The 26620-nt window shown below is 40.5% G+C and overlaps 1 protein-coding gene and 1 non-coding gene across 13 annotated transcripts; both read right to left on the reverse strand.

Annotated features, from left to right (window-relative positions):
- Positions 1 to 375: 375 nt before the first annotated feature.
- On the reverse strand, positions 376 to 26567 carry FAM122B (family with sequence similarity 122B). 12 transcript variants are annotated; one of them, XM_032260265.1, is made up of 10 exons: positions 26446 to 26567; positions 23126 to 23201; positions 19039 to 19095; positions 18684 to 18727; positions 18546 to 18600; positions 18190 to 18291; positions 17475 to 17536; positions 16164 to 16228; positions 11857 to 11953; positions 376 to 3040 (listed from the first exon to the last, which is right to left on the reverse strand). In XM_032260265.1, exons 2-10 carry the CDS (start codon positions 23141 to 23143, stop codon positions 2896 to 2898), a joined length of 645 nt encoding a protein of 214 aa, XP_032116156.1. In that variant the 5' UTR covers positions 23144 to 23201; positions 26446 to 26567; the 3' UTR covers positions 376 to 2895. The 12 variants fall into 12 exon arrangements, with proteins under 12 accessions (XP_032116156.1, XP_032116145.1, XP_032116144.1 ...); XM_032260254.1 differs by having other exon boundaries at positions 16164 to 16225; positions 25397 to 26567; XM_032260253.1 differs by having other exon boundaries at positions 25397 to 26566.
- On the reverse strand, positions 7756 to 7899 carry LOC116538028. The gene has a single exon (XR_004263464.1). It is a non-coding gene; the product is annotated as a small nucleolar RNA U109 (small nucleolar RNA).
- Positions 26568 to 26620: the final 53 nt, after the last annotated feature.

Below are 26620 nucleotides of genomic sequence, written 5' to 3' on the forward strand. Positions count from 1 at the left end.
GAATCATGCATGAAAGGCTTTTTGCTGGTTTGCCCACCCTCATCTTGTTCTAAAAATGATTTATAGAGGCTTATCAATATGTAAAAAAATATAACAAGATAAATTGAAAATGAGGAAGAAAGATGTATGACACTGGCAAGAACCTTCTAAATTGTCAAATTCTACAAAATACTGTTGAAAATTTGATTATGTGGAGAGGTTTCACTTCGTTTTGGGAAAAGCCCCAACTTCAACACAGCTATTAGTTCTTTTGTGTTTCTGACAACCTTTTATTCAAAACTTGACCAGCAATTAGACACAGAGAATAAACTATTGGGATACAGAGGCAGAAAATAATTATTAATAAGAACAAAGAACAGACCTTTAAAACATTGCTAAATTTTATGCATGTATACATACTTTATTAAATTTGCATTCTAAGATATACACAAGGCCAGCAGTTCACAAAACTTCCTATTATTTCAAAAGCAGTAATCATGAAACAGTGATTATATAATTTAACCAAGCAAAAAAAATTATAGTTTTATCATCTCTTATACCTGTTTTCAAATAGAAGCCTGAAATATATGATATATATTAGAATAGGAAGAGAGAATTTTACTTTATAACAATCACTTTTCAAACATTAGACTTTATATAAAAATAAAGGGGTCTTATCAACAAAGTTCACCTGGGAGTTAGCCTATGTCTTTATTTTAAAACAATCCCTGCAAAAAACTTAATTTTCCAGTCCATTTAAACAAAAAATAACTAAAAATGAACCTTGGGTTAAATAATAAAGTGAATCATCTTGTCTCCTAGTTCTCATACCATTGGAACAATTTCCATTTCCCGACCTAATCCTACACCACTGAATTCCAAAAATTAATGTAAATACCATCATATTTCAGTTATTTCTTAATAGTGTTAAGTTCGAGCCTAAAAGTGATGGCCAAGTGTCCCTTTAAGGCAAAGAAGACAGTAGGTGGATCAATCTCCTGTAAGACAAAACTGTCTATTATCATTATAGAGGCAGAAACATTTTGACATGATCTTTTACAAACAGAATAGATACACTGCATACCATCAAAGAATTTTTTCTTTATAATGGCATACTAGGGGACAAGCTTCATAGTAGATATATTTATGTTAGGTTTGAAGAAGTAGGGACTTTTCCCAGATGAGAGCAATAAAAGAAATAAAGCCATTAATGGCTGTTACGGTTACAATTTAAAATAAAGGGCACATCGGCTGCTGTAACAGAACTACTGCACACTAAGTGATGCTCTCCTGTAATTGAAAGAGAATGGGTTTTCCTTCAAGCCATATGCTATTACTAGTCCGTGAGTGCCTTCAAAGCACATAATCTTCCTTTAAAATCCAAGGATCTTTGCCTTCAAAAGACACAAATGCAGTAGTTTTCATTTCTTACATTCACTTAAAAATGGAATAGTATGATTCCAGCAGGCAAATCTGCATATTAAATATAGACAATCCAACCACAATATCTGAACATTAAAAGAAATCTAGCATGACAGACATTTTACCTAGTTATAAAGAACATAACAGTTGATTACACTCAGATTTCTTAAACAGCTCACTCAGGAGTTTCCTCTCCTAAAAATTAAATAACGTATGGTACCTCACACTTACAGCATGTACACAGTTCATAGCTGAAACAGCTTCCTAAAAGCAGAATGCACGATCACATTGACTTTTTCAGCTCCTAAAAGCTTCTTTGTAGATATTAAACTGCCCTCACTATAAGGCAGTATGAACAAGAACTGGATTCTGAGTCTGGTGACAACACAATAACTAAAACACCATTCACCACATGACAAAACAAACAAATCTAATGACAAAAAGGAACCGGAAAAAAGCAGCAACAGAAACAGTATGTGGCAATCATATACATAAATCCCCTCTTCCACCATACCTTATGATATACATCCCTTATAGCACAACAATGTACCCCAAGGCACCTAAGGCCTCATAATTCCACCCGAGACACTGACAGCTCCATGGACGCTTTTGTACACAGTGCTTTGTGTGTAAATAACTATTCATTCATTTGTAGATGCTCCACACATCTGGTCAAGGCAGGAATTTCTTCTCCTTGATAACACCACCTAGAAATATCAACAATATTTTATATATTCCTTAGGGCAACAGGTTTGAGGAGAAATATATCAACTGTGGTACAAAGTCATAAAAACCTGTGGTGACTAATCCAGGCATCCTGTAAGTCTATTTACTTTCTCAGCACTAAAATCAATGCTCACTTCACACACCCCAACAGCAAAGAAGCAATAAGGGTAATGAAAGCGACTATGTATTTCTTCCCCTCTGTGAGAAATGGCGTAAGCAGCTCAAACAGGAAAGGGAAACAAAATAATGTACTTTAAGCTGATGCAGAAAAATAAAAATGAAATATAATCAAAAGCAATTTATATACTACCATGAAATAAAGAGAGAGAGATTGCAACTATGTAGTCAACAGAGAACAAAAAAAAATCTCTCAAGCAAGAGAATTTCTGATCAAATCTGTCATATCACTGCTGGGAAAAAGAATCATTCAAGATAATTCACATCAGTGCCTTCCTTAAATGTATAGACTCAAAATAGGTGTTCTCTGAGGCACTAAGAAAAAAAAATTCCTCTAAGTAATCAAAAATGAGCATTTGAGATTTAGTCACTAAATTCAAAATGAGATCAGCAAAACTAGGTATTAGTAAGGTCACCAGGCTTACAAAATTGAACTTTGGAGGAGACAGATGCCAAAGAGTAATAATAGCATCAGAATGGGTGAAATCTGTAAAACTTTAATCCTCATTATGGATCAAAGTTCTCTGCGTTCCCCACTGAACATTTTATGTAGGAAACAGCAGTTAAAACGCTGAATCAGAAATGCTTAAGTCACTTGGGTGAGAGATCATCCATCAAGATGAACGAGGAACATGAATTGGAGCATGCTACTGGAGACTCTGCGGTAGCGCTGCCTTTAGCCAGCGGGTCTGAGGATAAGCCACTGCTGCTACTACTGCCATCCAAAATATCTGAACTGAAGACAAAGCAAAAAGAATTATAAGCAAATGCAACTATCAGGGTAAACATAACATGCAACGACACAGTTTCAAGAGCTCACAAATCAGTATCACTTGTAAATAATAAAAAAGCATCAAAGCCACAGCAATGAACTACATAATATACTACATTATAAAGCCACAAAAATGCAAAGTAAGACTCTTCAAGGTCCTGTGTCATTTGAGTGTACCCCCTGGAGGCACCAGACTGTCCAACCTACAATAAACGTTCCTCTTGACATGCCATGGTTTTCGGGACGGAGTTCCTTCACTTCACTTCAGCTCAAGACATTTCTATCCTTATATTTATCTTTTTACCTTCCCATCAGACTTGGAGCAAGAGGAATGGTTATTTATTGAGGTAACCATACTTGGACTATCTGAGGTGTTCGATCAAGTACACTGCCTCATAGTTCCTCTACTCTAAACAAAGTCTTTCAACTCCCCTCGTGTTGATCACTTCCCTACTCCCAAAGGGCCTTCAATCCAAACACATTTTTAAAATGACTTCCCTCTCCCATTCTATGCCGTTTATAATTCCTTACACTGTTTCCTTTCTTCTTGCTTTCAAAACCCAAAGGTCTATTTCCAGAAGATTCCATTTCTTTGATCCCTTCAGTTATTCTCCAGTTAAGCTTCTAAAATGAATAATCTACACTCATGCTCTCAATACCCATAGTCTATTGCCTCTTTAATCCTGACAACTGGCTCTTGTTCCTACCCTTCCAGTAAAACTCCGGATCTGGACATCAAGAACCTCTATACCCAGTCCAGTGATTCCTTCCCTATCTGGCCCAGGGGCTTATTGTTCCCAGCCATCAACCTTGCCTGCATCATGAATCTGGCTCCATACTTCAGCAGGGAACGGAGAGCCTTTGCAGTCTGGCATCAAGCTGCCTTTCTGGCTTTGATTTCCATCAATCCAATAATAAGCTCTATGCTTTATATTTGCCCTCAATTCATTCACTTATTCTAATATTTACCAAGTGCCTGCCAGGTGCAGGAAGCACACTGGATGTTAGAAATACAATGGTTTTGGCCAGGCGTGGTGGCTCACACCTGTAATCCCAGCACTTTGGGAGACCGAGGAGGGTGGATCACCTGAGGTCGGGAGTTCAAGACAAGCCTGACCAACATGGAGAAACCCTGTCTGTACTAAAAATACAAAACGTTAGCCAGGCATGGTGGTGCATGCCTGTAATCCCAGCTACTCAGGATGCTGAGGTGGGAGAATTGCTTGAACCCGGGAGGCGGAGGTTGCGATGAGCCGAGATCGCACCACTGCACTCCAGCCTGGGCAAGAAAAGCAAAACTCCATTTCAAAAAAAAAAAAAAAAAAAAAAGAAAGAAAGGAAGAAATTCAATGGTGTTTAAGAGAGATGTGGTCCCAGCCCTCATTGAATTTACAGTATTGTGCAGCAGACAGACATTTAAATAACCATGCTAATAAACATATAATTATAATTTGTAATAAAAGTGATAAAGGAAAGATACAAGGGGCTATGAGAATTTATAAAATGGGTAACCTAATCTAATTTGGGGAATGAGAAAAGTTTCCCCAGAGATGATATTTGCTGTAATCTGAAGGATGAGCAGGCATTAACTAGTTAAGGTTTGGTAGGAAGCAAAGGTAGTTCTAGGAATCAAAAGCAGCCTACCGTGGCTGGGGTAGAGAGAGTGAAGAAAACACAGAGACAGACAAAGCGAGAGTGGTAATGGGCAGTTGTAGAATTTACACAGGCACTTTTTTTTTTTTTTTTGAGACGGAGTTTCGCTCTTGTTACCCAGGCTGGAGTGCAATGGCGTGATCTTGGCTCACCGCAACCTCCGCCTCCTGGGTTCAGGCAATTCTCCTGCCTCAGCCTCCTGAGTAGCTGGGATTACAGGCACACACCACCATGCCCAGCTAATTTTTTGTATTTTTAGTAGAGACGGGGTTTCACCATGCTGACCAGGATGGTCTCGATCTCTTGACCTGGTGATCCACCCGCCTCGGCCTCCCAAAGTGCTGGGATTACAGGCTTGAGCCACCGCGCCCGGCCCTACACAGGCACTTTTTATTTTTGAAAAGGAAAACAGCATTGAATTGGAGAAGGAATTACGAATCAGGAAATACGGGTTCTAGTTTAAGTTTGGTCACTAGCACCTTTGAAAAAGCCCGTCCTAGTCTAACATTTTCTGAATCGAAAGGTTATGAGTCTTTAATATTATCATTTTTCTGAATTTCCAAGTTAATGTATTTCCAGTGTTAAAAATAACCTATGGTACATTTGAAAGTTTCTGGGCCCTATACTACCCTCAATGAAATATATCACCCCCACCCCTTGCTTCTCTACTCTTTCTACTTTTCTTCAAAATGTCATTTCATTCTATTGCTTGTAGATTGTTTTTAGGTGGAGACAGAGTACGAATAGGCTTTGGAAAAGTAAAAATAAAAATGGAAACAGTATATTCCACACTACGCCTACTCTATGCTCACTGCTGTCAAATGCATCATTAATAATACCACTTTTAAGTAAGAACTTTGGAAAATTTAACTGGCTCTGATATTTTTTCAACCAAATGGCAAAATGGGTCTAAAATATGAATTACTCAAACTACTAAAAGAAAGTTGCACAGATAATCCAAGACATTGGAAAATCAAAAGACCTTTCTATTTGCCTTTGGAACATATGTGATTTTTCCTCCTGCAGCTTTTTGCCTAGACTAATATTAAAATGAATTTACTTTCCTAAAGCACATATTGGCTGGGCATCCGAAGGACACGCTCTATGCTACTTGGCAGGAACAAATGGGCTTAGATTAAAATTTGGCCAGCAAGCAGATAATCTGAATATAAATAAAGAATTCTTTATTCCATCCACCAGACTTACGATGAGCCCTGGGTTAAGAGACTCCATTTGTCATAAGACCTGCCTACTTCGGTGAATCCTATATTCATTCAAAAACACAAAACTCATGCAGTGTAATTTGACTTCTAACACTATTGATTACCTTAAGAGAAATAAACTAATGGAGGAGCAGAAAAAAAAAAAAAAAACCCTGAACATTTCATTTCAGAATGCCTTCCCTATTATTAAAATATAAATGTATATATTTGTGTTCATTAACAGAAAATAGCACACTTACATTTAGTCTCCACTGCAACTTAGATTCAGAACTTGGTAAATCTTTAACCAGACATTTTCACTAAATTAAAATCTAGTTTCCGTTTGAATTAATCTGGCACAATTACTCATGGTCATGGAAGCAGAGACTTCACATCACAAATCACTCAGTGTTATTCTATCCACGTCAAGTAAGACTTACGTGATTTTTTAACCCACAGAAACATCACTACACAAAAGTAATTTTTACAGAGTCTACTATTAAATCTTCTTCTAGAGCTTCTAAAAGCAAAGAGGTCTGGTCTAATTTGAGTTTCTCTCTTTCTTTCCTAGCTTAAGCTCTGATGGAAGTGCTAATGAGCCTTACTTAGACTAATGGCTGAAAGCCAGACAATAGCAAAAAAGGATCTAGACAATTCAAATTGGACATAGGAATCCCTGAGTCAAAACTGAACGAATTCGTTCCCGCCACTGAATATACATATTGGGGCCATATTTGAACCACACAACCAAAAGCACATATGACTTAAAGTAGTGTCCTATCTAGAAAAACTAAAGATGAAGTATGAGTGACTCATTAAAACAGTCCAATGATAAAGTAATAACACAAGTAGGATATCCAGTGTGATTCATGCTATCACCCCATCTGGGTGAGCCACTTTGTGTCTTGTCCAGTCAATAAGCGGGGCTCTATCAGATTAATGACGGGCAGGTAAATACACTAGAAATTAGTGACAGCCCTATCAAGCCTAGCAGAGATTTTGGTATAAGGTATGATGACAGGGCATCCGGACCCCACTTGCTGTGGGTTAAACCGATATATATGGCGTGTTCTCTCGTCTCTACTATCTTGCCTTTTGGGTCCCAGTGTTATCCTTCTGAATAACCTCTATGTTTTTAAGATCACATATTTAAATATCAGTCTGCAGTCATGCTGAGGACAGGAGTTTTTTTTTTTTTTTTTTTTTAACTTGCTCATTTTTATGATGGAAGTGGACAGGAGTTTTAAACTATCAGCACAGATGTCTAAGTTGCTCACATCAACATCTCTAAAGCATACTGTGTGTGTGCATATACATATACTTTAGAGATGAATGTGTATACATACACAGACATACACATTCCTATTAATTTATTAATGACTAAAACTTATTTTTTGTACCTGTCACATATTCATGGTGAAATTTTGACATGACACATATAACATTAAAAATAATGTTAGAGGCCAGGTGCAGTGACTCACACCTGTAATCCCAGCACTCTGGGGGGCCGAGGAGGGCGAATCACCTGAGGTCAGGAGTTCAAGGCTAGCCTGACCAACGTGGAGAAACCGCAACTCTACTAAAAATACAAAATTAGCCAGGCATGGTGGCACACGCCTGTAATCCCAGCTACTCAGGATGCTGAGGCAGGAGAGTAGCTTGAATTCGGGAGGTGGAGGTTGTGATGAGCTGAGATCACACCATTGCACTCCAGCGTGGTCAACATGTTAGAACCACTAAGACAAATTTAACAAAAAATGTGTTAAAACGATCACATTAACACTGATGCACAGAGTAAGAAAATTCATGAGAGAAGTTTTCCTTTCATGAAAAAGAAACAGACTATCACTTAATTGTCACTGTACGGCCAGCAGCCCGGAAAACTCCTTTATTTTATATAGTATGCTGCAGATACACAGTCTCACTCCCAACAGAATGAAGAGCAGATTAAGAGCTCCCAACATACAGAAAGAATCAAAGCACAGACAAAGGTAGACTTCTGAGTTACGCTCAAATTTTGATGTCCATAAGGACTAAATGCAAAATGACATAATTCCTGCCTTGTGGTTGATAATGTCCTCCAGATTTGGTTGGCAAAGATTTGAGAATTTTCATTTAGTAAAATGAATAAATAAATAAAAAGTATGCCTAACTGGATATAAACTCCAAATGGGTCCACACTCAAATCTCAAATTTAATTTATGCTTCAAAGATGTCAGCTTTTAAAGATTGTTATGTAACATATAAACTTTAAAGGCTGTAAAAGCCATCTCTCCTTTTGCTGGGTGGGGCAGGGAATAAACTATAAAGATTTAAATTATAAGATAACATCTACTAATGATCTGATCCTTTTACTGCTCTCTAAAAGATAGAGGCAGCTGTTTCTGTAGTTTCCTTAAAATAGCGATTAAAACCATCCAATGATAGAGTATCACGAAACTAAGATATTTGGTGTGATTCATGCTATCACCCCATCTGGCTGAACCACTTTGTGCCTTGTTCAGTCAGTAAACTCAGTTCTATCAGATTAACAGCAGGCAGGTAAATAAACAAAAAAATTAGCCACAGTCCTATCAAGCCTAGCACAGATTTCTTAGTTTTGTTATCAAGCAGACTGCCACCCGTGGTAGCAGAAACCAGAACACAGCTGGTTCCTATCTCTAGCCCCATTTCTAAAAATATGAATGTCTGGATCTGATTACTGAAACTGCATTAAAAAGACTGGGTGCGGTGGCTCACGCCTGTAATCCCAACAGTCTGGGAGGCCAAGGCATGTGGATCACTTGAACACAGGAGCTCAAGACCAGCCTAGCCAACACGGCAAAACTCCGTCTCTACAAAAACAAAAATTAGCTGGGTGTGATGGTGTGCACCTGTAGTCCCAGCTACTTGGGAGGCTGAGGTGGGTGGATGGCTTGAGGCCAGGAAGCAGAGGTTGCAGTGAGCCACGATCACACCACTGTACTCCAGTCTGGGCAACAGACCAGACAAGGAAAGGAAAAGGAAAGGAGAAAGAAAGAGAAGAAAGGTTTCCAGAAAAGCAGGATCCGGTTTTTTTTTTTTTTTTTTTTTTTTTGAGATGGAGTCTTGCTGCCACCCAGGCTGGATGGAGTGGAGTGGCAGGATCCTGGCTTACTGCAACCTCTGTGTCCCAGGTTCAAGCGATTCTCCAGCCTCAGCCTCCCGAGTAGCTGGGATTCCAGGTGCGTGCCACCACATCCAGCTAGTTTTTGTATTTTTAGTAGAGACGGGTTTCATCATGTTGCCCAGGATGGTTTTGAACTCCTGACTTCAAGTTATCCACCCACCTCAGCCTCCCAAAGTGCTGGGATTACAGGTGTGAGCCACCGCACCCAGCCAGGATCCAGGTTTTATATAAAAGGAACAAATCATATTTTAAAATCTCTTAATTATAGGCAAAAATGTCAGCATCATTAGTATACAAGGTGTCCCCAAAGTCTTAGCACAATTTTAAGCTTTAATAACCTCAGAAGTACAGATGCTGCAAGTTGACTAAAAACCTCAACTGGAAGTTAATTAATAACCTAACTATCTTTGACACTTAGTTTTGTGAATTTTGAGTAACAGATATTACTGTAGCCATACTTGGCTTGTTGACATTCTATGAGTGGCTATGAATAAAGCAAATGTCTCCTGTGTGAGGTAACAGCTTTTTATGTTTAAGAATCAAAACTTGGCTGGGCGCAGTGGCTCACGCCTATAATCCCAGCACTCTGAGAGCCAAAGTGGGTGGATGAAATCAGAAGTTCAAGACCAGCCTGGCCAACATGGAGAAACCTCGTATCTACTAAAAATACAGAAATTAGCCAGGCATGATGGCACATGCCTGTAATCCAAGCTACTCGGGAGGCTGAGACAGGAGAATCGCTTGAACCTGGAAGGGAGAGGTTGCAGTGAGTTGGGCCATTGCACTCTAGCCTGGGCAACAGAGCGAGACTCCATCTCAAAAAAAATAGAATAAAGTTTCCTTCATCACCAGTGTTGATGTTCCCAAGGCTCTCCTAGCCATTCATGGGTCTATGGAGTAGGGGAGTAGTGACAAGGAAATAGAAGCCTCACAATAGCCACTGCTAGAGATGAAATCATCTCTAGGTTTTGCTGCTCAGAGGAATAAATGTCTGGACAATGAGAGAAGACCCTTCTTAAATACTGCACCTTCTCTTTCCTTTCTTACTTATTTGCATGAACCTGTTTTATGGCATCCTGCACTGTGAGCCAAAGACAATATAAAAATAAGTCACCTTACCCTGTATGTTTTTAGCTTGGTAAAATGCTGTCGTATCTTTTACTTAACTTGGTCACTTGGTTAGTAACTAGGTAAGCAAACCTATTTATAGTCATGTGCCTATATTAAAACACACTTTACCATAAAAGTGATATGCACTTTCCACTAAGGATAGAGTTTCATCCAACAGTCCTCTTGACAAGCTTCAGAAGTTTTCTCTTTGCCATCATCTACATACCTGGAAAGGCACTCTGTACCAAAATTAGCACACTGAAGTAGTAAGGACAGACAGAGATGAGAGGAAAAAGAGACTGGGCTGAAAATAGCTAGAACAATCTAAAAGGCATCTGTCCCAAGGTTGGAACAGTACTGATCAACAAGACTAATAAACTAGAATAATCTGTGACTTCTTGGTCAATTAGAAGTACAGGTTATTTCACACGGAACAATGAATAAGTGATTCAGGAAGAAGGGATCGTCCATGCTTATACCTTATAAGTGGCTTACACACTTCTTCCATTTAGAGGGTATGATCTTGTTATTTTTAAACTGAATGACTTTGTGGGCTTTTTAAAAAGACCTTCAGCCCAGGCGCGGTGGCTCACACCTGTAATCCCAGCACTTTGGGAGGCCGAGGTAGATGGATCACCTGAGTTCAGGAGTTTGAGACCAGCCTGGCCAACATGGCGAAACCCTGTCTCCAATAAAAATACAAAAAAAATTAGCTTGGCATGATGGCCCATGACTGTAGTCCCAGCTAATCACGAGGCTGAGGCAGGAGAATCTCTTGAATCTAAGAGGCTGAGGCTGCAGTGAGCCAAGATCACACCAATGCACTCCAGACTGAGCAACAGAGCAAGCTTATCTCAAAACAACAACAAAAAAAGACCTTCATCCATAAAACTCAGGTAACAAAAAAATTCTGAAAAGCAGTACACAATTGATTACACAAGTATTAGTGAGTTGATCAGAACATACTGAAAGATTTCAAATTATTACCTGGTTACTGCTACTTATCCCTTCCCCTTCCTTCCAATATGTACATAAGCACTCAAGTGCTCAACTTCGGGTATTGGAAAAGAAGTTCACTTTCTCATGAAAACACTGAAGGCCCTTAAGTTAAAGATCTAAACAAGGATGAGTATGATTTTAAAAAACTTGTATGTGACTAGACTGTAGATTTTGTTATTATAAAAATCAAACCTTAGCATTGTGATGAAATATCTCATAATCTTCAAAACGATAACAATAGATAATGCTAATCAGAGAATACCATGCTTGCGAGAACACTGGTATCCTTTAAGTCTAAAGGACCTGATACAAAATGCAGGCAGAGCAGCTGCAATTAGTACACATTACCCACAGCCACCCAGAGACTCTTTCTCACACCAGCCAGCAGTTGACACTCTGCCACACCACTGGCAACTAATGACAGGCTGACCTAGCAGGAGCTGAGAAGGAAAGCAAAGGTGTCAGAAAGACACACACATTTCCAAACGAAGTACTCTTGACTTTTGAGTAATCTGTTTTTTCACATTATCCTCCATAGAGATTTCCCCTTCATGGGAGCGTGGATAAGAAGTTGAAAACATTTTAAATTATCCCAATATGCTTTCAATATGACTCTTTTAAAATGGATTATACTCTAATATCCTTTTCATTTTACTTCATTTGTTTACCATGAACTGAGATCAGACAGTTGCGCAGCCTCCGGAGACAGCATATTGGTAGTGCCTTGGAAGAGTCTCTTGGGCTGACTTTCTGTCTCCATTTCACCTAAAACAGAAAAAGATGCTGCTGCTATAAAATGATTTTACAAATACAGGCATAGTGCTAAAATGGGATGATCTTTGTTTAACCAAAGCTCAGAATACTTCTTCGAACCATTGCTTGAAAGCTATTTTCCCATGTGCTTTATATGAAAGAAACATGCTACCACATAAACTCGACCAAAAAAGCTCAGCAGCCCTAAAAAAACTTCACTCGTTATCCACAGTGTGCTATGTACATATTCAAATTAATAGGAAAGCAGAACACTGACTGCATCAGGCAAAATGAAGCAAGGCTAACCACAGCAGAGATAAAGAATTCCCAAACAGCTGAAACTCACAGTGAATATTTTATGCTAGATGGTTAGCAAGGCCTTTTTATATATTTTGATATCTGAACATTTCCTGAGATGCTATCAAATTGGTTAAAAAATATGTAGTCCGATGAGTAGTGTGTAAGTAAAAAGTTGCTTTCACACTATTTAGTGAAAATGAAGACTAAAAAGGTAAGTTTGAAAACACATCTGTAATCAAAAGCAAATCTTACTCAATTCACAAAACTGGTATTGTACCGACCATCTCAATCCTACAGATTTTCTCGGAATTGCTAATAGAAAAACTTTGCACCAACAGGGATAATGCTTAACATTTCGCTACCAGGAGTACAAAGAGTAAAACCCTAAGTTAGAATAAGCTCCTTTAAAAACAGGCTCTGATTTCATTTCAAACATGCACATTCCTTGGTTCTGAAGCTCTTCATCTGACCTTGAAAACGGAACGTTCAAAACAATTTAATTCATGAGCCTGTCTATACTCCAGTAGAAAATTAGTAACTTTGAACTTAAAAGTATACAAAATTCTTAGAATGAAAAAAGATCAAGCAAGAACAAATGCAACATTCACTTCGTCCATGTTATCAGTTAATTCATATTATCTTTCCTCTGGAACGATTCTGAAAAATGCTGAAAATCTGTAGAAGTTGGTTTTTTCGAAGCTTTAAAATGCAGCTTTTAAAAGTTGCTGTTGGGCTTTTGAGTTCACCTCGCTAGCAAAAGACTAAAGCCCTTTTGAGCAAAGAATTCCTCCATCTGGTGGTGTATTTCGGAATAGCTGTAAAACTAAACCACCATACTAATTCCTTCAACTTCCTGCAACAAATTTTAAGTTAATAACAACAATAACAGCTTTATTTCCAACTGTTATTTTCACTTACTAGCTACTGAGAACATTCCTAGGACTACAAATAACTCCCTACAAGATTAAGGGAAGACTGTTTATAAAATAGAACTTATACACTAAATACAAATACTGTCACCATATCAGTAACTATTTTCCAGAGCACACCATCTTTAATTTTAAGTTGTCTGAAATATAGCACTGTTGGAATCTGTATACGATCCGATGACTGGAAAGTTTTGAAAGCCACAAATACCTGTTCCCCTAACAGAAAAGTTAGTCTCTTTATTGGCCCTGAAGGTGATCTGCATAAAGAAATCACTTGCTGAATTGCTTTTAAAAGTTATTCTTGGACACACCTGTAATCCCAGCACTTAGGGAGGCCGAGGCAGGCAGATCACCTGAAGTCAGGAGTTCGAGACCATCCTGGCCAACATGGCAAAACCCCATCTCTACTAGAACTACAAAAATTAGCCGGGCATGGTGGTGCACACCTGTAATTCCAGCTATTCGAAAGGCTGAGGCAGGAGAAACGTTTGAACCCGGGAGGCAGAGGTTGCAGTGAGCCAAGATCACGCCACTGCACTCCAGCCTGGGTGACAGAGCAAGACTCCATCCCAATTTGAAAAGAAAAAAAAAACAACAAAGTTATTGTTATTAGCTGGGTGCAGTGGCTCACACCTGTAATCCCAATACTTTGGGAGGCTGAGGCAGGTTGATCACTTGAGGCCAGGAGTTCAAGACCAGCTTATCAATATGGCAAAACCCTGTCTTTACTAAAAATACAAAAATTAGCCAGGCATGGTAGCTCACTCCTATAATCCCACGTACTTAGGAGGCTGAGGCAGGAGAATTGCTTGAACCTGGGAGGCAGAGGTTGCAGTAGCTGAGATCCCACCACTGCACTCCAGCCTGGGTGACAGAGTGAGACCCTGCCTCAAAAAAAAAAAAAAGTTATTGTGAAGACTCTTTTTAACGACACCTGACAGTTGCAATCATATAGTCACATCCCCAGGAATGATGAGTAAACCCTGTGTGGCTGGCCGGGTGCAGTGGCTCATACCTATAATCCCAGCACTTTGGGAGGCCAAGATGGGTGGATCACATGAGATCAGGAGTTCAAGACTAGACTGGCCAACATGGTGAAATCCAGTCTCTACTAAAAATACAAAAAAATTAACCAGGTGTGGTGTGGGGACGGGCACCTGTTATTCCAGCTACTCGGTAGGCTGAGGCAGGAGAATTGTTTGAACCAGAAAGGTAGAGGTTGCAGTGAGACAAGATCACACCACTGCACTCCAGTCTGGGCAAGAGTGAAACTCGACAACAAAAAAAACCTGTGTTGCTTTTTTTTTTTTTTTTGAGACAGGGTCTCACTCTGTGGCCCAGGCTGCGATCTTGGCTCACTGCAACCTCTGCTTCCCAGGCTCAAGCAATTCTCCAGCCCCAGCCTCCTAAGTAGCTGTGACTACAGGCGTAAGCCACCAATGCCTGGTTAATTTTTGTATCTTTTGTAGAGATGGGGTTTTGCCCTTTCTCAACTCCTGAGCTCAATGCAATTCTTCCACCTCCGCCTCCTGAAGTGCTGTGATTACAGACCTGTATTGCCTTTTTAAAAACAGATGCCATCAGTGCCCTTCATAAGCATCTAACACTAGTGTTCATTGATGCTAAACTAAACTATTTGAGTCTACTGCTTTGTGGTTCAAAATAAGGTAACTGAGAGCATCCTGTTATATAAAAAAAAACTCTATAGAATTGAATATAAGGCAGTTCTTGCTTTGATGAGGCATAATTTGAAGGGGGGGTAAACCGCACCTTGTATTTGAATATACAGCACATTTATGGATATGTCTGCTATGGTATTAGCATATATTTCTGCAGTTGATAAACTATGCATCTCTTTCATATTCGGATCACTGAGTCAATTTTTGAATATATAATGATAATATGAATATATGAATAAAACTGTTATGAAGTATAAGAAAATATAAATGTATCAGATAACTCATTTACAAAATTAAGAATCAGTAGAGCAAATATTTGGAAGAATTCCCTAGAACACAAGAGAGCAATGCTGTTAGCTCATTTCAGACAGCAGTTCCAGTTGTTAATTCAGGCTTAGCTAGGTTTAAGACCAGAAGCATGATGCATATCTTTTTTCTTTTTCCCCCTCGGCTTTACTGAGATATAAATGACAAACAAAATTATATATTTAAGGTATACAATGTGATGACTCGATGTATGTACATACTGTGAAATGATGATTACAGTCAAGTTTTTTTTTTTTTTTTTTTTTTTTTTTTGAAGAGACAGTCTCACTCTGTTGCCCAGACTGCAGTGCAGTGGCACAATCTTGGCTCACTGCAACCTCTGCCTCCCAGGTTCAAGCGATTCTCCTGCCTCAGCCTCCTGAGTAGCTGGGATTACATGCACTTGCCACCACTCCCAGCTAATTTTTGTATTTTTAGTAGAGATGGGGTTTCGCCACATTAGCCAGGCTGGTCTCAAACTCCTGACCTGAGGTGATTCACCCTCCTTGGCCTCCCAAATTACTGGGATTACTACAGGCATGAACCACTGTCAAGCTTTTTTTTTTTTTTTTTTTTTTTTTGAGATGGAGTCTTGCTCTGTCACCCAGGCTGGTGTGCAGTGGCATGATCTCGGCTCACTGCAACCTCCGCCTCCCAGGTTCAAGCAATTCTCCTACCTCAGCCTCCCAAGTAGCTGAGACTACAGGTGCATGCCACCATGCCCGGCTAATATTTGTATTTTTAGTAGAGACAGGGTTTCACCATGTTAGCCAGGATGATCTCGATGATCTCCTGACTTCGTGATCCACCTGCCTCAGCCTCCCAAAGTGCTGGGATTACTGGCATGAGCCATTGCCCCCGGCCTACAGTCAAGTTTTTAGCATATCTTTTGCTTCTCTTAGTTACCTTTTGTATGTGTGTGGTAAGAACACTTAAGATCTGCTTTCTTACCAAATTTCAAGTATATCACACAATAGCATTAACTATAGTCACCATGCTGCTACATACCTTTTCTTTTAAGAGGACCAAGAGCGCTGGGTCTAATGCACTTGACCGGACTCTGACTTCTCCTGCTTTGATGAAAAAACAAACAGGATAATGTGAAGAACATCCAAGATGCAAGATAAAACAGCTGTCCAACCCAACAAGAATATAAATAAAATGGACAATAAACTGTATAAATAAAATTACTGAAATGGAAAATTCTTGTGGAATTGAGTAACTGAAATGCCAGTATATGATTTGACCCAGCATATGGCAACTTGGAATAATACGGCATTTTAAGCCATTTAAAATATTCTATATGACAAAATACCCACAACAATTTAAAGAAAAAAGATACTTTATTTAAAAAGTAATTTGGGGCCAAGCGTGGTGGCTCATGCCTATAATCCTAGCACTTTGGGAGGCCGAGGCAGGTGGATCATCTGAGGTCAGGAGTTTGAGACCAGCCTGACCAACATGACGAAACCCCATCTCTACTAAAAATACAAAATTAGCCAGACGTGGTGGCGCACGCCTGTAATCCCAGCTACTCGGGAGGCTGAGGCAGGAGAATCACTTGAACTTGGGAGGTTGCAATGAGCCAAGATCATGCCATAGCACTTCAGCCTGGGCAAAAGGAGCAAAACTCCGTCTCAAAAAAAAAAAAAAAAAGTAATTTGGATTTGACTGTGAACTTTAACATTTTTCCTTATTCTTAAAAAGGATGTATAATTGTGGGTGGGTAGGGGTGGGTGTGGGGTGTGTGTGTGTGTGTGTGTGTGTGTGTGTGTGTGTGTGTGTTTCCCCTCTAAATATAAATATAAATCAGCATTAAATCGCTTCCAGAAAACTCTGGTAATTTGTTAATGGTAGATTACAGGCAGTGGTATATGGGTGTTCACTGTGAAATTCTTTCAATTTTGATGTCTGAAAATTTCAGCGTGAAATATTGGGAAAAAAGATAATGTTTTTTTTTTATTTTGAGACAGAGTTTTTGCTCTGTTGCCCAGGCTGGAGTGCAATGGTGTGATCTTGGCTATGCAACCTCCGCCTCCTGGGTTCAAGCAATTCTCCTGCCTCAGGCTACCGAGTAGCTGGGATTACAGGCATGTGCCTCCACACCTGGCTAATTTTTGTATTTTTAGTAGAGATGGGGTTTCACCATGTTGGCAAGGCTGGTCTTGAAATATTGACCTCAGGTGATCCACCAGCCTCAGCCTTCCAAAGTGCTAGGATTACAGGCATGAGCCACCATGCCTGGCCACAAAAAGCTAATCTGAGAGATAAACGTAATGAGTGGCACGTCAGCCACATTTAAAATTCTAGTTTGCTTACCTTGAAAATCGTCTTGGACTGGGAACTGGACTTGGTGGCAATCCACTGCTGCTCACAAACATCTGTAAGGATGGGGAAAAGCATTGCTAGAAAAAACATATTCAATATTTAAATAGTTCTAGCACTCCTGTTTTCTTTCTTTTTTTTTTTTAGAGACAGAGTCTCTCTTTTGCTTAAGCTGGAGTACAGTGATGAGATCACAGCTCACTGCAGCCTCGAACTCCTGGGCTCAAGCCATCTTCCTGCCCTACCCTCTTGATTAACTAGGACTACAGGTGTGCGCCACCATGCCCAACTAATTTTTTGTATCTTTTTGTTTTTTTGTAGAGATAGAGTCTTGCCATGTTGCCCAGGCTGCTCTCGATCTCCTGAGCTGAAGTGATCCTCCCGCCTTGGCCTCCCAAAAGAGTTGGGATTACAAGTATGAGCCACCATACCAGGGCCCCAGTCATTATCAAAAGGTTCTTTTCAGAAGGACAGAAACAATATCCTTAGAATTGCTTAGCTGTCTGTGTATCTCATAACTAAATTGTGTGTGTGTGTGTGTGTGTGTGTGTGTGTGTGTATATATATGTATTTTTTTTTCCCCTCTAAATTACAGCCATAGATTTTCCTTCAAGGCATTGGATACCTTAAAAGCCGGTTGATTTGTGTGTGTTTTAGAGTAAACAGCTCAGTATGTGAAAGAGACTTAGTATCTTGTCAATTATCCTACCTTTCCAAATCCCCTGGTGGGCGAAGGTGCTGGAGAAACTGGAGTGAAGTCAATTCTCTTAGGAGAATATAATTTCTCCTGTTTGTCAAAGTCACTATCACTCTGTAAACATAAAGTGTCATCTCCTCATAATAAATTCAGCACATCACAGCTCCTATATACTACTACAACACACCCAGATTTTCCCAGGAAAAAGGTATAGACTCTAATATTCAGCTGGAAAAGCAGAGATCAAAAAACAAGTATCAATTTGGAAGTAGAAGGGGGCAGAAGTATACGAAAAAAATTAATGAAGCCAGTGAGCAACATAAAAGTTTCTAGAAAAGGAAAAACAAACAGCCATGAGCAAACTTTACCAGGCTCAAGCTCTCATCCCAAGATTGGCTTATCTGCATTGCCGATTGCATTTCCCTAAAATAAACAAAGGGAAGGGCCATCAGTGTTTACAAACAAGACACTTATTAGCAAAGGCCCTGCTCTTGTGAAGAACTAACCTTTCATGTGCAGTTTCTCTGTTCATCATATCCAGGCCTTCTTCCTGCAAAGACAAACATGTGCTAAAAAGGTAGGATCACTGACAAAATATTAACTCTTCCACACACTGTAATTTTAATCCACATAGTTCTCTGCTTCAAATAAAATACAAAGACTTTTCTACCTCATTTGCCATAATCACAGGACAGCAGAACATTCATGCCACTTGTATATTTTATCTGCATGCTCCAGAAGAATTATAATCTGTCTCCAACTAACCAGAGTTGCATCCTAACTCATTTTAATATCTAAATCTTCAAAATAAAAATGCAAAATTCAAAAAACTTCCAATCTGAGCTAGTAAGTAAAATTTACCCTTTTGATCTGATGCAATCTGCTACTAGGAATACGATTAGGTGAGGATGACAGCAACTGCAAAGAAAAAGTAAACATTTACTATTTTCTGAATCACAAAGCAGCAGTCTGCTGTCAGTACTGGTGTACAACCTCTTCCTAGGTAAGTTTTCATATTCTTCTTCGAAATTTAGCTCTTTAGATCACTGAACATTAATGCACTAGAGGCAGTACATTCAGTCTTCAAAAAGTACACCAGGTGTCCAACCTCAAAGCACCATCTGTTGCTAGACAGACACTGACATCAGCACTTTTCCCAAATGAATGTGAAGCTACGTAAATTTAGAGAAATAAAGACTTTGGGCCTTAGAAACATCCCTTATCCCACTTATCTAAAAGAAAGAACTATATGAGAAGGGAAAGAAAAAAAAACACCAATGCTATTAATTTTTATTACCAATGCAGCAATGGGGAAGACAGGCTAATAACTCTAGTATGTAATATTTTGTATATGATTGATGTTTTTCAAAAACACTTTAAAACTGCAATGAGGAGATTTGGCTTACATGATCCAAATCCATTCTAAAACCTGATCACATGCTATCACTACAAACCTTACTAGTTAAAAACAACAATCTGGAAAGATGAGGTCTATCTTTAAAATAACTGATGCTTTCCCTTAGATCATCATTTTTTTAGTAACACAAAGCAGAAAAGATTTGGGGGCCAAATTACGTTCCTTCACAACAATTACGAGCTGGTCACAAACTATAAGACACAATTTATATCAACAGGTCTTAGAGAATTCTAGCGGTCATAATATTAACAACTACTATTTATTCTATAATGAAATGCAAATGAACTTGTAATATTATAAAATCAAATAACAATTATCCTGTTTAAGAGGCCCTATACTATTAAAACTTTTTTGAATACTAATGTAGTGAACAGTATAAAATGGTGATAAAATGCACTAAGTTTCTTTAGGCAAAGGCTAATTCAGATAAAATTTGTAAATTATCCACTAAAATATGACTATCACAAAAGATAACCATTCATCACCCACCCCTTTTACTTTTTCCTCTATCAGGCTTTGAAAAGGGAAAATCTTTAGCAGTAAAATCCATTTTCAAGTAGTTTTTCTATTATGGAAATAATACATGTTTACTGGTGAAGTAGTTTTTCTATTATGGAAATAATACATGTTTACTGGTGAACTTTTTTTTTTTTTCTTTAAAGACGAAGTCTTGCTCTGTTGCCAGGCTGGAGTGCAGTGGTGCAATCTTGGCTCACTGCAACCTCCACCTCCTGCGTTCAAGCAATTCCCCTGCCTCAGCCTCCCGAGTAGCTGGGACTGCAGGCATGTGCCACTAGGGCTGCTAATTTTTTGTATTTTAGTAGAGACGGGGTTTTGCCATGTTGGCCAGGATGGTCTTGATCTCTTGACTTTGTGATCCACCCGCCTCAGCCTCCCAAAGTACTGGGATTACAGGTGTGAGCCAACTCGTGCAGCCACAAGAACAGTTTTTTAATGGATTGTGCTTGAAGCACCATGATTACAAACTGGCAAGAAATGAGGAGACAAGGAAATAGAGGCAGTGGAGTGCAGATTATGCTTTGAAAGAGCTTGGAGAAAGGAACGGGGAAGGAGAGACCTTCGAAAAAGAAAACAGTTTGTTTTTCCCCATCAGATGTGTGAGTCTGGAGAAGGTGGAAAGAAGAGAGCCCGTGAAAAATAGGGAAAAGATACAAGATAGAGAGGAGATGATAGACCGAGCAAAGCAACAGGAGAGTCAAAAGCATATGTAGTAGGAGTAGAGAATTTGAGAGGATTGGTAGTTTGAAAAAAAGAAGATGAATTCTTTGGGACATATTGGATTTACGGTGCCCCTGGCCCCATGATATTAGGGAGAAATGCCATATGTGAAGGTAAAGGTATTTCAAGGCAAAGAAAGCTGACATTTACACAAGATGGGTGCCTGTCTTCTTTGTGAAGTAAGAAGGGTCATCTGCTCAACTTACAAAGTAAAGTGGTGACACTGGAAGCTGATAAAATCTTAAAAAACAAGATTGAGAATATTGCTTTGAAGAATATCATGGGGCCAGGGGCAAGTAAAATCCAATATGTCCCAAGGAATTCATTTTCTTCCCCCTGAAACTACCAATTCTCTCAATTTCTCTACTCCTTCTAAAGGCAGCACCAACCCCGTGTTCACCAACATAAAAATTTCCATCACTTGGAATCTTCCTTCTCCTAGCCCTTATATCTAATCAGCTGATGAGCCATGAAGATCCTATGTCTGCATATGCAGTCCACTTCATCTGTCAACACCTTATTCATCACAGGTTACTATGGGACACAGATAAGCATATTAAGATTTATAGCGCATACTGTGATAGAGTGTATACAATGTAATTAATATTATGATAGTTGTGGAAACCTGCCCTGAGGAGATATAAGGATTACACTGAGTTTTGAGAGACCAAAAAGCTAGAAAGGAGAGGGGCAGGAATGAAAAGATTCATCAGGATCCACAAAGAGCAGTGAGTCACCATGGCCCTTTCAGAAAACTAGATATTTCAGTGAGAGATGAACCTGGACTATGGCTGATAAAAATCTTCTCATCTTACAAAAGAGGTAGGTGAGGTGTAGAAAGGCAAATTCACTTTCCCTTCTTTGCTATGCTACTGTTATCAGGAGCATGGCTGTATAACATGTATAAAGATTTTTCATATATCCGGCAAAAATCAGCAATATTTTCCAGTATCCTCAGAGAAGGAGGTGAAGTGAATCAAACCTCCAGATAGCAAACATTTCCCCCGTAAGTATTTTTAGCTGTTTCAGTTGGAAATCTTTCTAAAATATGTTCTATTTTTCCCTTTCTTCAACAAATTATACCTATCAGAATGGCACTGGGAGATCTCTATTCTAATCCTAGTTCTGCCATTTACTAATTGTGTGATTCTGAGCAAGTCACTTACATCGTCTTGAGTTTTAGCTGCTGCTGCTTTTAACTGGGAAAAATATCTTTGCCCTCCCTATTTCACAGGGGTTGTTATGACAATTAAATGAGTGAAAGTACTTTGTAATATGTAAAATATAAGTGTAGGTATTACTAGAATTTATGAATAAGTTAGTGACCCAGGTATCCTTAAGAACATTATTATATGATTCTACACCAGTGACATGCTTGGGGTGTACTAACAGGCTCTTAGCCTTTATAGTAATTAGCCACAAACTAATTTTTTAAAAACCTCTGTTTTTCCATGTTTCCCTCTCCTCCCTTGCTAGCAGCTATTAGTATACTTTTAACCAAAATGCATCTCTTCTAATTTGCTGCTTCTCACACACTATTGGATTGGAAGCTTATTATAATTGTGCATACATTTTAGATGATTCAGAGGTCAGAGGCTCTCCTATAAATAAACCGATGAACCTCTGTGCACAGACTATGGAAATCTAGTTCTGCCATTTAGGGATCTGTCTTCTTACATCTCAGATGTCTTCCAGAGAATTGAAGCTGCTGGATAAGTGAGGTCTACATGTGAACTGCTACTATATATATATACAAAAAAACAAAAACCTCGTCATAATTTCTCCCAATGCGACCAACTAATAAAGCAATCCCTGACAGCTCTGGCTAGAGATCGGTCACAATCAATAACTCTTCAGAGAATATAAATACGAGCATTTTAAAGGAGTCTTCGTTTCGGAAAACCAGCATTGTTTAACAGGTTAAGTGTCAGCCACAAACACTTTGCTGCCTTTCAAGTGATTTGTGTATCCTAGGACAAATGAAGACCACTGTTCTCAGCTATAATTAGGAGTTCATCCTGACTTACCTCACAAGCATGATGCAAATAGTGACAAATAACAATGAACCATTTTTAAAAAAATACAAAATCCCACAGCAAAGAAAAATGTTTAACCATGTATCCTTTTTGGACCAAAGCTGAAAGGCCACAGCATAAGCAGTAAACAAGATAGGTAAAAATCAATCTTTTCTTTCCTAAACGATTGTGCATAGCACATCATTTTAAGAAAGAACTACATTTCTAAGTATTTTCCTCAATCTAAATCACATTAGATACTTACTTCTATACTTACCAAGCTGTGACTGCTCATAATCGTTGTACTATTCCTCCGAGTTCTCGTGTAAGGTTGAAAAACCTGTGAAAGGTCACTGAAAAAAAAAAAAACAAAATTAGTAATATATTCTAAGGGAAGATCTCTTTCAGATACATTAGCATCAGTTCTCTAGTTAACAACGAAATCTTCCATGGCTCCTCGTTTCATACAGAGAATGAACTCCTCACCGTCCTCTCTGCAGAGCTTCCCAAGTGGTATGCTGTGGATTACAGGTTTGCAGAGATACTGATCTCAGTGGTCGGGGGGCAGCTGGGAGAGGTGGTGCAGGCGGAGCTCCAAACTGGTTGACTCTAGCTGCTTCTGATCAGAGCTACGCCCCCAAACCGGTTACCACCAGACCTGAGCAGCCTCATCTGTTTACCCTAAAGGACCAATGAGTTCTGTTTTCTGTGTATGCCATGACACGAAAATGGGTGAGGAGCACTGTTCTACAATACGAGGTGGATCAAGACATCGCCCCCTCTCACCTAAACATGGGTCTTACCTTTGAACCCTGCTGTTCGACTGAATAAACATACCTGAGGTCATTGCCCCTTCTGCCTCAAATGCTGTCCCTCCTGCCACCATCTAATAAAATCCTTCCTCTCCTTCCATATCCATCTTGAATGCCATGCCCTCCAGTGAAGACATGGCATAAACCTCTCTTCATTCCACAAACAGAATGCAATCACTCCCTTCTTTGAACCCAAAAAGTACACTGGGAGATGAGATGCTTCTTGAGACACCTACTTTGTCTCTTAATAAAGAGAAATGTGCATGTGTCTTAAACCCATTGCTACAGAGGTGTTTTATTCATCTTTGTATAATATCCCTGCAGTGCCTAGCCGAGGGCAATGCCCACAATAAGGATGAGAGTTCAAGAAAGATTTTCAGAACTGAACTGCACTGGGCTTCCAGAGCCCACTGAGATCACCTATTTCAGCTCTCTTGATTTCCAAATGAGAAAACAGACTCAGAAAGGTTAAATGACTCATTCGTGATCATAGCTAGTCAGTGAAAACTGGGACCAGGCCTGGTATCCTCGCTCCTTCTTGTGTCACATCATGCTATGTTTTCAGTGATTACTTAAATCATGATTCAAAAAACAGCATGTTTTTGCTATAATAGTCTAAGTCCTGGTCAACAGAATCGCTGAAGTCCCTAGCAATTGCTTGCTTACCACATTTCAAAATACAACCAGAAAAAGACCAGTTTATTGTTATAGTAACAAAATAAATGCAGGGCCAAGGACAGCAACAGAAAAGCAAAAAGTCACTGCTACATTCCCTCAGTTTCAAAATTATTATTTCATAAATGAAAAAGTCAACGTTTTTTCCCCAAAATATGGATGTTGTAATCAGTTCAACAGCAAGGATTATCTCTTTCTTTGCTTTCACTGTGCTTGATTAATATGTTTTTGGCTAATTGTACTCTCATCTCCTTTTTTGGATTAATGCCATTTCTACAGGGTCTCGAAAATTGGCTTTCTACCTAAGATGAATTGTCTACTTACAAAAGTAAAATACAATCGGCTCAGGAGGTGAGCCAACCTAACCTTCACTATTACAAGATGCTACCTTAAAATAGACCCTCGGTGATTTATTCATATGAAAACACAAGACTCTACCACTGAAATTCAAGAGTTGATTCTCTTCATTGTTTTCTAAAACCTGTCTTTTCACTGACCCTAAGCTACAGACCACCCTCTCTTTTTTTTAATTCACTGCAATGCATTTCAGGCAGTTGTAGAACCTGAAAACATCAGGGCAAATCCAAATCGCATACTATGATGTGAATATATCACTTAATTACAATTTATTAGATAAACTGTGATTTATTAAAGTAAACCTCTGTTCATGTCAGGATTCCTAAACTAAGCTTAGAAATAGCTCTGAGAGACAGGTGTCAAGTTGCACGTCTAGTTCCAGGGGCTTCCGTCTGACATTCCCTGGTGTAAGTTAGTCAAGGCAAGCAACCTGTCAGAAGAGCCAGAAGCTTTCTGCAGTTCCTTTTTCCAGTGGGACAACACGGCCCCAGGTAGAGGGAGGCTGTTTCCTCCACAATGCCCAAAGTTGGAGGTCAAACTTTCACTCCACCCTGGGACCCGTCACCGTCAAGCAAAGAAATCGCCACCCTCTCAGGTTGAAGAGCCCAAATGAGCGCGAACGTGCACTTTAGAGAAGGAAGATTGCTTGCACGAGGGCAAGGAGCCCCTGAACCCTGTATTCCATCCTCCCCAACCCTGCTCACCTGAGTCCATGGATTAGGGGAGCACTGCTGGATCTCCTCAGGGTTCCCCCATCAGCTGTGTTAGGCTCAAAGTCCAGCTCCATTTTCTCCTGAGCCATGTCAGACTTGCAGGCAGGCACAGCGGGCAGTGCTCAGCTCCTGGTGCTTAGCTATGGACTCCCAAGACTCTCACTGCAGGACTGAGCTGCTGGGGACTGGCAGCTGGGGGCGGGGGCTAAGGGGCGGGGGCTGGGGGGGGGGGGGGGGGCTGGGGGCGGAGAAAAGTAGGAGAGGAGGAGGAGGAGGGAAGGAGGATGCTGATGAGGAAAGGGAGGATGATGGTGAGGCAGGGGAGGAGGACGGAGAGGTAGTGGTGGAAGGCGACAGAATGAAGGAAAAGGATGGAGGAAAGAGGAGGATGGAGGGGGAACAAGGATGGAGGGAGGAGAGAAGAGGGAGGGAAAAGATAGATGGAAAAGCAGAAGGACAGAGAGGATAAGAGGAGAAGGGCAGAGGGGGGAAAGGGAAGGGAAGGGGTGAGGGAAGGAAGGGGGCGGGGGAGGGAAGGGAAGGAAGAGGGCAGAGGGGAGGGAGGAGGACAGAGGAAAGGGGAAAGAGGAGCGCAGGGGCAGAAGGAGGAGGTCGGGGGAAAGGAGAGAGGAAGGAGAAGGACAGAGGGAGAGGAGGTGGGGGAGGAAACTAGGCAGCGGCGGAACTCATGCTGCTATCTTTCCGGCTGAGGACCAGGAGCGGGGCCCGGCTACAGACGCTGCGGCTGCCCGGGCAGCGATAGCACCGAAGACCTGACAGTCGGGTGGGACCCGGCCAGGCGGCCTTGGCGGCTCCAGCTCCCCATGCTCGGGGACCCGGTCCAGCCCCCCATGCTCCCGGACCCTGTCCCGGAGGCTCCTCAGCCCTGGGGTCTGTGCTTCTCCCCTCCCTGCCCCCCTCCCGCCTCGAGGACAGGTTGGGGGTTCGGCCTCTCAGCCGCCGCCGCGGTGCCTCCTCTTCCTGTCTCGGGTTCTAAAGGTCTAGGGGAACTAGTTGGGGCTAAGACCGAAATCTACAACCTGCAGTATTTTCCGCCTCCCACGCTTCAGAAGCGGGAACCTCCGCGGGGCCAGTTCTTCCGCGTCCGGGCACCCATCGGGTCCTGCGCACGCGTCCAGCGGCCACTCCAATGGGCCCGCGGGCACCGAGCGTGCGTGGGAGCCCCGCCTCGAAATCCGCCTCCAAAGGGGAGGA

The sequence above is a fragment of the Sapajus apella genome, unplaced genomic scaffold (assembly GCF_009761245.1).
Source record: "Sapajus apella isolate SASKATOON/1434 unplaced genomic scaffold, GSC_monkey_1.0 scaffold115, whole genome shotgun sequence".
Lineage (NCBI taxonomy): Eukaryota > Metazoa > Chordata > Mammalia > Primates > Cebidae > Sapajus > Sapajus apella.

What these genes read in the sequence shown, in the direction of transcription:
- FAM122B (XM_032260253.1), bottom strand. Translation starts at nt 25,494, where the DNA reads ATGGCTCAGGAGAAAATGGAGCTGGACTTTGAGCCTAACACAGCTGAT. An exon ending in TTATGAGCAGTCACAGCTTG is followed by an intron (nt 19,096 to 23,125) that starts GTAAGTATAGAA and finishes TTTTCTTTGCAG; the next exon opens with TTGCTGTCATCCTCACCTAA. An exon ending in TGGTCCTCTTAAAAGAAAAG is followed by an intron (nt 11,954 to 16,163) that starts GTATGTAGCAGC and finishes TTTCTGTTTTAG; the next exon opens with GTGAAATGGAGACAGAAAGT.